The 14,193-nt window shown below is 36.6% G+C and overlaps 1 protein-coding gene across 1 annotated transcript in view; it reads left to right on the top strand.

Moving 5' to 3' along the window:
• The window catches only part of LOC121736086 (actin-interacting protein 1), a 111,033-nt gene extending 101,362 nt beyond the window's left edge, over nt 1-9,671 (top strand). Inside the window, exons 12-13 of the mRNA XM_042127146.1 lie at nt 8,734-8,884; nt 9,065-9,671. Coding sequence (XP_041983080.1) covers nt 8,734-8,884; nt 9,065-9,171 — 258 coding nt within the window. The 3' untranslated portion in view covers nt 9,172-9,671. The remainder of the gene's footprint in view (nt 1-8,733; nt 8,885-9,064) is intronic.
• Nucleotides 9,672-14,193: the final 4,522 nt, after the last annotated feature.

Here is a 14,193-nt window from a genome sequence, read left to right as displayed (position 1 = left end):
AAAACGGCATTGAAATTTGGAGATAGCTCAATTCGAAACTTACCGACGGAGTTATCGGTTTCTGGAACTCAATCATATTGGAGATGGCGGTGATTGATATAAATATAAAAAATATACAGAGTGTTCTATTTGTTGAGTGTATTATCTATCGAATAAAAGTTATTTTCTAAATAAAGAACAGTTTATTTGTTAGCAAAATATGTAATTAAAGACTGCATGACATGTCTCACGTAAACAAAACAATTTCAATGCTAAATGAAATTTTCATTTTCCTCGACGGGCTCACACTCGAGATCGTGTACGTCTGCCTCAACATCGCCGCTATTACGGTTAAAAATGTCCACATAAAATTTAAGATCTTCCAATTCCTTCCATGCTGATCCATAATGTTTGGCCAACAGTTTTGTAACATCATTAACTTTCTCCTTTTTCAAAATATTTCCATATGGGACAGGTATTGGGTCTATATTGGAAATGGTTTTTGATTTTTTAGTTATAATTTTTCGCTCATTTAATTCTGTTCTATAATTCTCTTCTCCTTGCACGAATACATTGGTTTGACCACGAGTGATAAAAAATCTCTTTGATAAATTAAATTTAAAATGCCATGTTCCTGGAGGCTTAAGGATATTGGTGCATTGTGTTTTAAAATCATATATGGGCACATCTTGACTTAAATGATATGGCGTTCCATGAGTTTTTAAAATATTAAGGTATTGTTTCGGGTTAGTAATGACTTCAACTCTACGTAACTCTTTTTCGATTTTGGAAAAAACTCTATCTGGAGGTAAAAAGGAGTGCCCAACTACGGGGAAAATAATCTCGAATTTTTTGACGTGTCGAGGAGCATGAGTAAATAGCCATTTGCTACACATGGCAATCATTGTACTGTTCTTAATTTGCCCTCCACAACCATCTGCAAACAATCGAATTGTATCGATATTTTGCTGAATATCAATCGATTTCAATGCGTGAAATACGGCACTCGCTATTTCATTCGATCCTTTGGGACTTTCTGACTCATTCCAGTAATACATGAAAACATTTCCCTTTAATAATTGATTTTTTGAGGTACCAACAACAACCGTAAAATTATAAAAATTTATTTGTCGGCTAAAATAAGCGGATTGGTCTGGTAATTTAGGCAGCATCATGTTCTTTTGACAGTCAAATGAAATTGTTGTCACGTTGTCCTCTGCTGTTTTTAACATATTATAAAAGGCTTTCGCTCTCAAAGAGTGAATTCTTTTCTGCGTTATTAACTCTTGTTTTTGCATAGGATCTTTAGAAGTTTTTATCCTTTCATTTAACTCAGTACCACGAGAGCATCAGTCAGTTCGAAGTGATCCAAACCCAATATTGTATTTTGTGTTAAATATGTTTCGGAAATATGACTGCTTCACTTTTTTTGTCTCTTCTGCACTTTCATTATAAATCCGCCATAACTTTTTTATGTTGAGTTCACTCGACAGGTAAATACGACTAGAAGATTTTCCTCTACAATAATGAGACTCAGAGCCCTTAAGTGATTCGATGAATGAGCAAATAGCAAGACACTTTTCTGCATTTGCTTGAGATCTTCGGTCTCCTCCTCTGTTTTCTTTAGCAGGAGCTCCAGATGATTTAAATGACCTTTTTAAAACTCCGGATACTCTGTCTTTCTTAATGCCTAATATAGACAGAAATGCTGCTTTACAAACACGCACTTGACCTCCATTCGTTGGTTTTGGTAGTATGTACTCCACGCTCATCTTTTTTGGTACACGTGACGAATTCTTAGGCCGATGTCGGTTGACGTCTTTGTGGATGCAATGTTGCAAAATAAAATTATCTTGGTAGATTTTTTTCTTTTGGGCATAAAATACTGCGTGAATTTTTCCTAAGTCTGCCATTGTAAATTTACCACATTTAAGTGATTTTGTATTATGTCTGCACGTCGGTGGTGTAGGTAAATTAGTAGGCGTATACCTGGAATAAAAGATGTATTAATTATGTATATGGCAGTAAGGTTCAATGGTTTCTGCCTACCCATTTGGCAAGAATAAAATGTTGTTGTTGTCGAACCGCTATAGCTAGATTTCTGAAATTTTCACAGATTGTGTATATCTCTTGCCGCTTTAATTAGTATTTTAGTAAGCATTTTTAACTTAAATTTTACATAATTTATATTTAAAAATCGTTTTATAATTTATTTTACAATTGAACCCTTATTATTGTTATTTTTATTATTTTATTATTGTTATTTAAACTTAATGAATTGTATATTTTTTGTTATTTTAAAATCTGTATTTTTATCGATATGTTTATTTTTATTTCAAATTGTGTTTACTGTTTACTTTATGATGTTAATTGCATGTTGTGACCAATTGTAATTAGTTATTGCATGTAGCTAGTATTTTTAAATGTCCAAACCTATTGTTGTAATTAATGCAAAACTGTTTTTGGCCCTAAATAAATAAATTATTAATAAAATAAAAATAATATATTAATATTTATATATTTTTTGTGTTTTTGTATGGAAGAACTCTTTGTGGAGGCACATTCTACTAATTTATTAATTTTTCATTATTAGACTTTTCAAGAATGGTTGCCTGAAAAGGCATCGATACAGCAGTAACAGCAGTCAGCACCCAACATGTTCAAAATTTTTATTAAAAAATCTTTTTCATTCATTGAGCGATCCGCCGTAGTTTTATTCGGGATAAAAAAAAACATGCCATAATCATATAACATTAGAAACAAAAAACAACCTGTATATTATTCCAACTGTCATCTCAAACGATTAGCCATACAAATCGTGGTACTTTCTCTTACCTTTTCTCACGCTTTTTGGTCGTTTCCCATAATTCTGGTTGCTTTTTCCTTTTTCTGCCTTTATTAGGTTCAGCTTTTTCCACATTTTTTACTAAATCACACATTATTTTCGCCAAAATCAAAATAAAATTACACTACTAAACACACGCAAGACGCTCCTCCGCCATAATGATTTGTATTAAAAAAGCAGCTCACTGATTGGTCGACAGGAGGTGGCGGGGTCTGAAACTAACTCGGAATTGGAGCTGGCGGATTTTGAAATTCACCGTTTAATTTAGGCAGCTTTTTGTATTGGATTTGGCGAGGTATTAAGGCGAGGCGAGGTAGGTAAACCACATTCAAATGTCAAAAAACTTTAAAAAATGGAGTTGGCGGTTTCTGGAACTAGACGCCTCATATAATATACAATAAAACACTTTTCTCAAGTTTAGTTAGTATAAAATTATTCCTTACCAGCAACTCTATGAATTGATGCAATAATACAGGGTGTTTTTTTTTGTAAAAAAATACCTCCTATCCTCATCAGCTTTTTTCTCTCATGGTCTGTTGGGCAGAGGTTATTGATGTGGCGATAACGTCAACTGGCGGGTTTAAAAGTCATTTCGCTTTGGCGGAAAATTTGAAATTTCTTAGCTGAGTTGAGTAGAGTGAGTTGTATTCCGTCGCTGCAATCGGTAGATCTTCTTGATTAATAAGTGAGCTTGTCGGCAAGTGGTGCTGAACTACGGTTCTGTTGTCCGAGTCCGGTTGGATCCGTTCCGAAATAACATTACCATTGGAGGATCTGGTAAAGTGACAATCGTGTGGCCGTCAAATTGAAAGTAGGGATGATTTACACTGGAACCTAAGTACTCCAGAGCTCTTAAGTTGACCCCATCCATATCGCGCCAATGAGTTTCTAAAATACTAGAGTAGCAATGTCTTACAAAAGATTCTCAGAAATGCGTAACCACTTTTTTGTTCACAAGACAATGTCAAGTCATATATTCGTTATGTCATTATGTATGTAAGATATGCCTGCAGGCATCTTCGAAGTGGCAACGCGTTGCTACCGTAAACTTCCAATCTAGTTACGTTAGTAACATAGAATATCATTGTATCGCGCACTGTTGCACCAACAGTTACGGTTATTCTTGATTTCTGACATTTGTGCAGAACCCTAAAGCTGATGTTAGTCTGCTGTGACATAATCAGCCGACAAAATATAATAAGCCACTGGCTGCTTTCTTATTTGCCTTATCCACACTAGCATAAATACTAGGGCATGTGAGGCACATACTTTTATATTTCATCTAATGTTTTAGCACAAATTATTTATCAATCTCTGCATTCTTTTTAGCACGATTCTTCATATTGTCAAGTATCATGTCATTAATGCCAGGTTTCAAAATGCATTTTTTAATTATTATAACAGTATAATCATTTTTTATACAGCTCTAATGCCAAGAATTATTGGTTTTCATTCCATATATAAAATACACAAAGACGGCTTTAACCGGAAGAACCTGGAAGCCGTCTTTGTATATTTTGTAACTTTCCTTGGAGTAAAAGTGCCATTGAGGAACTGACCTTTAATTCAAATAATTTGGTAACATCCCCCATCATCATTTCCATGAAGGGTCGAGTAAAAGTGCCATTGAGGAACTGACCTTTAATTCAAATAATTTGGTAACATCCCCCATCATCATTGCCATGAAGGGTCTGCAGAATGTCAATACTTTTTCTATGTTTTGACTCCATCTTAAGTTTTTTTTTACTTTTTTAGCAAATACTTCTTATGAATGTTACTCTCTGATTATGTCAGGTTGTGTTCTTTTTGGGTCAAGGAAAATGGGCAATTTATCTCTAACTGTCTCTTCCATTAAAGTCCGAAGGGGCTAGCATCAAATAAGGCTTGTCTTACTTGTAAAAGTTCACAAGTTAATGACATTTAAATCATGGACAGCCAATCTGCCGCCCTTACGAAGAGTGCGATAAGTAGCTTTTGACTACTTTCGAGATATTGGCGGTTAAAGATTTAATTTTTGTTTTGTGTGTATCTTCGTTACTATGAAAGCTATCGGTTTGAAACTTTTACTAAACGACAGATAAAATAATGCTTAATTTTATGTGGTATATTATATTTGTACATACGTTTATATACACACTAAAAAACGCAATAATGTATTTATCATTAGGACTTATGATTTTTTTTGATATAGCATGCCTCACAACTTAGAATTTTTGTATTTACATATGATAATAGTAATAACAAACAAAACAATATTTTAGAATACTTTTCCCTTGAATAAGACCAAAAACATTAACACTTAATCTAATACGGCACATTATGAGATCATTCTTTGAATCATTCTTATTTCAATTAGAGTAACCTTTATCGCAACTTAAAAAATAGTTTATAATTTAATCTATGTTTGTCATTTGTGAAGATTCTGGTTAAAAAAACTCCTTTTCGTCTCTGGCATCAGAGGCAACAATAATTGTCAATTCTGACATTATTATTCTATCTTTTCGATCTTTTGTTATACTTACCTCTGAACGACGCCTCCGTGATCCAGTTCATTTTATTTCCAAATTTCATTTCAATTCAGAAACATGTTATTTCCAAATTTGGTTAGGACAATGCAGGCTGATCACCTGATTGTCTGACAATTAAGATGATCCATGCGTCGGATGGGCATGTATAAAGTCGGTCCTGCGCCTGATCTCTCGCCAGTCGTCCATCCCACTAGGTTATGAGAGTAAAGGAATAGACAGTGCTCTTGTGTACTGCGCACACACTTGGGCACTATAAAATTACTCTTGCTTAACTGGCCTGGTTTCAATGAAACCGGCCACCGAAACTGGTGTGTGAGTTATTATTATTATACCTCTGAATACAGTAATTTTATTTTTAATATCTGGATTTTTTTATTTTTTATAATTTTCATTTATAAGTATAATTTTCATCCCTATTTGATTATAGGGATGATGACAAGGTCAAATATTAGCGAATTTTGTTAATAAAATAAAGAAATCATGGTAAAAAATAAGTGTTCCCAAAATTTCAGCTTGACAGCATTTGTATTTTTTTTGTTATGCGCCTTCAAAATTGGATATTCAAGTCAAATTTTTTTTCAGTTAAATTTCTTAATATTTGTATACAATTCGATAACTTATGCAATTAAAAGCAACTTTTGTTATGAAACCACTTTCATAAACGCAATATTTAATATATCTGTCGAACAAAGTTGTCTCCCGATGCATACAAACTACGAAAGACTGACGTCATACTTTCGTAGCACTTTGTATGGAGCGTTTCGGGCAGGTTTTTTTATGAGATATTTGAATTGTCATATCTTGGTGAATTTTTAAGCTATCAGAGTCATTCTTTTAACGATGTTTCTATTTTTTAAGTGTCTTTCAATTACCGATAAGAAAAAAAATTTGTCATCATGCCTATTCTCTCCAATCAGCTGCATATTTTTCTTTGATTTTCAATAAAAATTGTCCCCTTTCAGCCTTGACTGCCAAAATATTTTTTAAGTATATTCATGGTTGTGCGTTTCTAATTTTGTACTGAGACAATAGGTCTTGATTAAAGTAAAAATCTGATGTAGTCACTTTTACCATGTTTTTCTTCAAATTTGACAATTTTACAGCATCCACAAGTATATAGTAGTATTATACATTTAGTAAGCTAAACATTTTAAGTACTTAATAACTTTCCTTATGATAACTGCAATTACTCTCTAACTTTTTGCGCTTATGACTAGTAAATGTGCCTAAAATTTATAAAACGTACTAGTCATAAGTGCAATAACTGGATTTATTGCGGTTATTTTATGTAATATTACAAAATATCAAAGCTATTCAAGTCATAACTCAAGATATTTCGGTTACGATTAGCTACTTGCAAATCGTAGCATTAGATATTGCAGTTATGATAAACAACAGAACCGAAACTACTGAAGATACAAAAAAGACGTCTAAGGCGAAAATATAGAGCTCGTTTTCCTGATTACGGATATGGTCTTAAGTCAATTTGCCCAAAAACTCGACTTATTGCACTCTTCGTTATGAGGGCAGCAATATACTGATTTAGTGCAACTGCTTCATTTAAAATGCCATGTATCGTAGCCCTAGATGTAAATGATCGTTAGAGAGATTGATATTTGGGAGCAGTAACTTTTTAAAATTATCTTTTGAATGGCACACTGTGTGCAACTACGGTAATTGCTTTAACGACACAACAACAGCTAAAGCTATTCCAGCAGATGGTGTTGTTAAGTAACACGAAGTCAATGAGTGTTTGCTATACCGAGCAAAGCTCGGTCATCCAGGTACTTATCGTAATCAGAGAGACTCATCCGATATAGTCTTCGCTTCTAGCGCAAGTCTACGTCCCATTCTGCGGTCTTCATAGGCATTCTTAAGAGAATCCCAAGCCTCTTTCGCACTTTGCGAACTACGGATATGTGTAATGGCCGGACCATCTAAATGCTATGACCTGGGTTTTTGCAATATCTGCAAAGTACAGTCTGTGGCATAGAGGTGGACGAATACGTTGGATTGTTGGATTTATTGGTGTTGGAATTTTCTTTTGAAGCATATTTTGAATCTTTTCTTCGCCTAACGCTAAGTTAATGGCTTCGTTCAGATTTTGAGGGTTCCTACACCTAACCATGTTTGAAATATTTGGTTTGAGTCCTAATAAAAACGTGTGTAAGGCTAAATCCTCCATGGAGGCTATTCTACGTGGGAGTTTTTTCTTTGACTTGCTAGCAATTGAAATTTCAGTCAGTAATTTTGATAGTGAGGTTTCGATTCTTAATGAATATTGGTGAATTGGTTCATTAGGTAATTGTTTGCAATTTTGTAACTCTCCAAGTAAATGCGTATAATGCTTTTTCTCTCCAAGTGGGTTTGTAAAAATTCCTTTAATTGGGACCTGTTACAAAATTCTTTAATAGATACTGCACTCTCAGCCTTGCTCTGTAATAGGGAATGGATAAATTAAAATATGATATTTTTTTGGTTATCATTTCCGAGATTAATTGCACTATCGCAGTTTGTTATAAATTAATGAAGTTTTTCTCGGGACCCATCGAAGGGTTTTATAAATTTAAAAAGGACTCCAGTAGGAATTACATCGTGATCATCAGAAACAGCAGCGCGTGAGCTTGCTGCTGTGCAGCAGCGGGTTTTGTTTGCCCCTCTTTTGCTTGACCTAGTAACCGGGCCAGACGGGGCAGGCGGCGGTGGACAAAAACAGTCCATTTGTGACTCATCCTCCTCCAAGGCGACCTCAGGTTTTGGACTCGGTGCTCGACTTTCGGACATTATGTTAAAGTAAAATACCTTACTACACAAATTATAAACAAAACTAAAACTAATGCTTAAGGCCCTGTATTCCCAAAAACGGACGATTTTCAAGATTTAAAAGTGACAGTAGACACAAAAATATAGTACTCGTACTCGCGCTGCGCTCTTGCTAGTTGCCGCTCCGTGCACCGCCGCGCGGCGTTCAATTGGCAACGACGCGCGTCGCCTCGAATACGGTATCGATATTTATATCGATCATTTTACCGATAACTTTTTACCGGTATATAAAAGAAACGATAAAAATATCGATACAGGTATCGATATTTTAAGTAAAATACCGATATATTTAAAGTATCTCCCAGTATTAAAGTATCCACTACTACTTCTGTGGCGAAAAATAAGTATTTTAGAGAGATAAAAGAACCCCCACCTGTGGTTAATAAGGGTGAGACCGGTCCCTCCACAAAAAATACCTAGGCATCCTTTGACTCTTCCCAAGCTTGTCCCAATGTATCGCTAACAAAGTCGACACGGCCCGGTCGAGAGCCACGCAGCACGCTCTAAATCACTGGTCCCGGATGACGGAGGGATTAAACATAACGTTTTATTTCGCAGCTGGCGCACAAGAACGAGTGGGGGTTCCACACGGCGCGCGTGAACTGCGTGGGGTGGAGCCCGGACGGCGCGCGCGTGGCGTCCGGCTCGCTCGACACCAGCCTCATCGTGTGGTCGCTCGCCGCGCCCGCCAAGCACACCGTCATCAAGAGTGAGTGTCACACGTTGTATTCGCCGCGAGTGGGGGCTCACACGGCGCGCGTTAACTGCGTGGGGTGCAGCCAGGACAAACAGGACGCTACTTAAAACTCCAGTCTCCCCACAAATACTGAACTGAGTATATTATGATGAGAAAATAAATAATTATTAATAATCATGTATCGTGTTCCAGATGCTCACCCGCAGAGCCAGATCACGGACCTGTGCTGGCTGGACGACGCCACGCTCGCCTCCGTTGGCCAGGACGCCAACACGCGCATATGGAACGTGCCCGCCTAACTCCGCCCGCCCTCCTCCCCTCCCCCCACTGACATTCAGCCACGTCCAGCTCCGATTTGAACGTCGATAGTTTTTTTGTAATTGCAGTTGCATACTTATTCCTACAGTCATAAAATGGTCTACACGTTTAAGGGTCGAGCTATATGCGTTCGGCCGCTACGCCGCGAGGTCACGAGCGATTGTATGTAAATACCGGCGTGGTGTAGCGGCCGAACCGCTCGGCCGAACGGCCGTATATGAATCGAGCCTAAGTCCTCGTTTTTCAAGTTAGCTAAGTAGCACTAAAGCTAAATCAATCAATTATTTTTTAATATGGTAAGTAGTTACAGTGCATATTGTTCGGTACCAGGCGAGGACCAAGCATGGTATATAATACTTGTTGAAGTTCAAATCGGACGTGAACACAGTTCTATTTGTAGTACACAAAATGTGACACACACCCATAAACTACGACGTAAGTGGATGAAGTGCGTAAGAACCAGTCTACACGGCGCGTTGCGTCAGCGTTGCGTCGACGTAGCGCTGCCGTTTGACGCATAGCCGGCCACACGGGCGCTGCGTCATTGCAGCGTTATTACGAAGCAGTCTTAACGCCAACAGTCAACACCCCCTCCCGCTTCATCTCGGGCTGCTGTCCGTGAGAGCTTGTCAACACGTCGCGTTGCGTTGACGCAGCGCTGCCGTTGCGTTGTTTTACATACAAATAACCAAGGTGTTCACACGGCGCGCTGCGTCCGGCCGGCTATGCGTCAAACGGCAGCGCTGCATCGACGCAACTGGCTCTAATGCTGCGCTTATACGGGCAACTAAAATTGCTCAACTCCAGTCAATTCTCGTCAACTTTGACCTCACGACTACATCAAGCAATTTGCGGCAACAAGCAGCAATATTACGCAATACAATATTGAGTGATGTGGCCATCGAATATTTGAGCGATATGAAATCAATTGCTCCATATTGCTCCACTAATTGCTCCAGATCGCTCCATTCGTGTCGCCGAGCAATTATTGCCGTAATTATTGCCCGTGTAAGCGCTTCTTAAGTAACATTTTTGAATATGTTCGTTTTTTTGCATAAATAGTGTCTTAGGACCGGAAATATGGAATAAGCAGTTAAAGTAAATATAACTTTAGCTACATTATTATATAACATCCACATTTTTTTGGTCGCAAATCTCAAATAATTTTCCCGGTCCTGGTCCATTTGTACAAAAAAAGAATATTTTCACAAATATTTCTTACCCACTTCACAAACGTCTTCTAAAAAGATAGTGTAATGTATTGTAAAGTGTGTTTTGTCAAAACATAACACCATATAACTGAGAAAAATGTACTTTATTTGAGTAGTACTGTATATCGGCGTTAGTGTTAAATATTGCTCCCTATTGAAAATATTTTGTATAAATTACTATTCAAATATTATGTAAACTGTTTTTTGGAAAGTAGTATTTATTGTCAGATTTTAGTTTTATTTGAAAGTGAAATATTTATTGTTAATTTAAGTTGTACTAATCGAAGCGTTCTAATGAGCTTGTATAGTTTGCATTTACTAATACATAGTAACTATGTAATATTGTAAGTTCTGTACTGATTTTGTGTGTAACTTCTATCGGGAACTAACTCCATGACGAGTGCCAAAAATGTCCAAAAACTGACAAAAGTATGGTCGTGGTCTTTTGAAGTCGTTATTTATTTTAAAGTTTCAAATGTAAAAAGTTAAAAATAAATAGGTGCCGTAATTTTGTCATGTTTTGAACTTAATTGGTGGGTGTGTTCCGAAATATTACCCTGTATACTGGACTGTGTTCGTGACGTCCAGAATCGACGCCATATTGTTCAGTTCGGTCTGAAATATACGATGCATTTGCGTATATGACTGTTGCGATGTCATTACTATCCAATGTCTTACCAGTGGCACACCAGTACAATATGGTGTCGCCTACATAACGTCACGAGCGCTAACCAGTGTACTGGGTAGTGTTTCGGAGCGCGCCGTGTGAAGCTACTTGAAGCGCAATAATAGAAGACCCGATATAATCGCTATTAACAAGCTCGCTGTTTCTAGCGAGGCGATGAGCTCCAGTTTTCGTTTTAAACGCTTTATTGAGATTTGATCTCGTTTTGCCCAAAAATTTATAAATCATTAGGCGCTGTTTTTTTTTTACAAAAATGTATTTAATCGACTATGTAGTTGTAAAATTAATTCATATGTATATTGAACGAATAAAGTATTAAGATTAAGTCTCCACAAGAATTGAGCTAGACTGCTGTTTCGCCTTTTATACGATGCTGTAAATTTTTGAAAGATTTACTTAAAAGCAGCGAGTCAATACTGCGACTGTCGAAATGGTTATTTCGAGTGAAAATAATTGAATGTGATTCCACTTGAAATAACCATTTTGACGTTTACAATGAATTAAATGTATACTCACATTCTTTGAGATTAAAAGTTGTACTCTAAACATTGACCGAAAGCCAAAAGTTGGAAGTTTGTAATATTTATCAACTGTCTGCCTTTGTCGATTGACATTTTTTTTACAAAAAGCTGCGGAGATGTACAGCCCGATAGTTATAGAGACCGGCCGGTGATATATGAAGAACAATTGGAGAAAGCTTATTGAGATATCGATAATTCATTTTAGATTTTATTATCTAAATTGCTTTTTCATGTTGAATTAAATATATTTTTATATATAACATCTATCATCAATATATAACATCAAAAAGCAAGGGTTTTTGTTGTTGCAACAAACACACTCCATGTTAATGTACAGAGTGTTACAAAATAAATTGATAACACTTCAGTATGTGTATGTGCTGCTTATATACAGTGTGTAACAAAAATAAGTGATAATACTTTAGGGTGTGTACGTGTTCCTTGTAGAGAGTTAACTGTGAAAGTAGCAGCTCTGAAAGACGAAAAAAATGTTTCACTTTTGTATGGGCAAGGGCCCGAGCGTCACGAGTTTCCCCATACAAAAGTGAAAAAAAAAATTGGTCTTTCAGCGCTGCTACTTTCACAGTGAACTCTCTACAAGGAACACGTACACACCCTAAATTATTATCACTTATTTTTGTTACACCCTGTATAGAGTTCACTGTGAAAGTGGCAGTGCTGAAAGAGCATATTTTGTGATTTGTATGGGCAAGCGCCCCAGCGTCAAGAATTTGCGCATAAGAGAGTTAAGTAACTCTTTCAACGCTGCCATTTTCACAGTGAACTTTATACATTATCGCTTTGTTTTGTTACACCCTATATTTTTATATTCCCGGTCGGAAGATATATTAGTATTGACCCCTAACAACTAGAGACTAACACTAAGCTTGGCTCCGGTTTGAGATGCATTTACGCTTGTCCTATTAAACTTTTTTATATGAATTTTAGTGTACTCTGTTCAGAAACAACTTGATGGCAACGTAAACATTTAAACGTTACTTGATATTTGTGAACGAGGGTGGAGGTATATAAACGATGAAGAAAGATAATAAAATGCACAAAAATATTATATTTTCTTCGCACGATTACTTGCGATGATCCCTTACAATGATTAGTATTTTTCTGCTATTTAATACTAGATGTCCCGGTGAACTTCTTGTCACTTATAAACCTTCCGTGGACTTTCACGATTAATTTGAGACTAAAATCAGCAAAATCGATTCAGCCGTTCTCCAGTTATAGCGAGACTAACGAAATTAAGAATTCATTTTTATTTAATAGACTAGCTGTCCCGGTGAACTTCGTGTCACTTCAAAACCTTCCCTGGACTTCTACGAATATTTTAAGACCAACATCAGCCCAATCCGTTCAGCGGTTTTCTAGTTTTAGCACGACTAACACATTTGAAAATCCATTTCTATATATAAGATTATTATTGTACTAAACCTTCCGGTAAATAACTAAAAAACTGCATCAAAATCCAATCTACTTTTAAAAATATAGACATTAGACTGCTGGAAAAAACTGTGTTTTATACTTAGTAGTCATTTGACAGTTGGCGAGTAAATGACTAACCGACTTTAAAAAAGCCGGAGGATCATATTATTATAGATGTTTAGCATCAGTTACCGTTTGTTTGTTTGTTCACGTTATGATGAAGTTGGATCTGAACTGAAAAGAGCTCAGTATTTTTGTACTGCCTGATTTTCTGATAACTTGAATTTTTTACATGGTTTGTACTAAATGTAAAAATAAAATATTGTATAATATGAGTTGTTTTACTTTCCCTTGTTCACGCAAAACGCAGACAGCGGACTTTGCATAATTTTATGATAAGTTATGACTGATCATAAAATTATGCAAAGTCCGCTGTCTGCGTTTGTCAAGTGACTTTTATAACGTGCCAGAAGAGGACAAGTAGACCCTGGATTATTCGGCGTTTTATGACTAGGGGAGTATTTTTCCTTTAGTTGCATAAACTATTATCTGAAACTAAATTTTCATATTTTTTATTTTGTGTCATATTTGAAGACGTAAGTGAAAAAAATGGGTGACTAACAATTTTAAATTTGCATAATTAGAGGCTTTAGGGCCGGATATTGATATAAAAAATTTAAAGCATTAAATGCCGTGACCACACATACTGAGTAAAATGGCGAGACGCACTGTTTCGCCATTTTCTCGCTTAGCGTACTACTAATATATATTCTGTGGCTTAGCCAACTCGGAATGTTTTGTAGTAAGTGCTCGGCCGAGGGCACTGTCTTTCCATTCTAATCTGTAGGTGTACGCAGCACGGCCCGCCGGGGCTTTTTCAGTGGCTTCGAATTTCACGCTCACCGGCAAAATAGAACAAAGTCGTAGTGACTGCAATAATTTGCCGGTAGGCGTGAATTTCTAAATGGCTTACTATCAGGCGGGGCATTGATGAAGTGCCGGCGGGCCGCAGGTTGATTATAACTGGCATAGAGTATAGACAGAAGGCTAGTGCCTAGTATCATAAAGTTTTTGAAACTCGCAAGTTCTAAATCACTACTAGGTAGCTATAGCATAAGTAGGTACTAGATACTTGTATTGACAAAAGCC

This window comes from Aricia agestis, chromosome 18 (assembly GCF_905147365.1).
Source record: "Aricia agestis chromosome 18, ilAriAges1.1, whole genome shotgun sequence".
NCBI lineage: Eukaryota > Metazoa > Arthropoda > Insecta > Lepidoptera > Lycaenidae > Aricia > Aricia agestis.
This window is presented reverse-complemented; position numbering and strand designations above follow the sequence as displayed.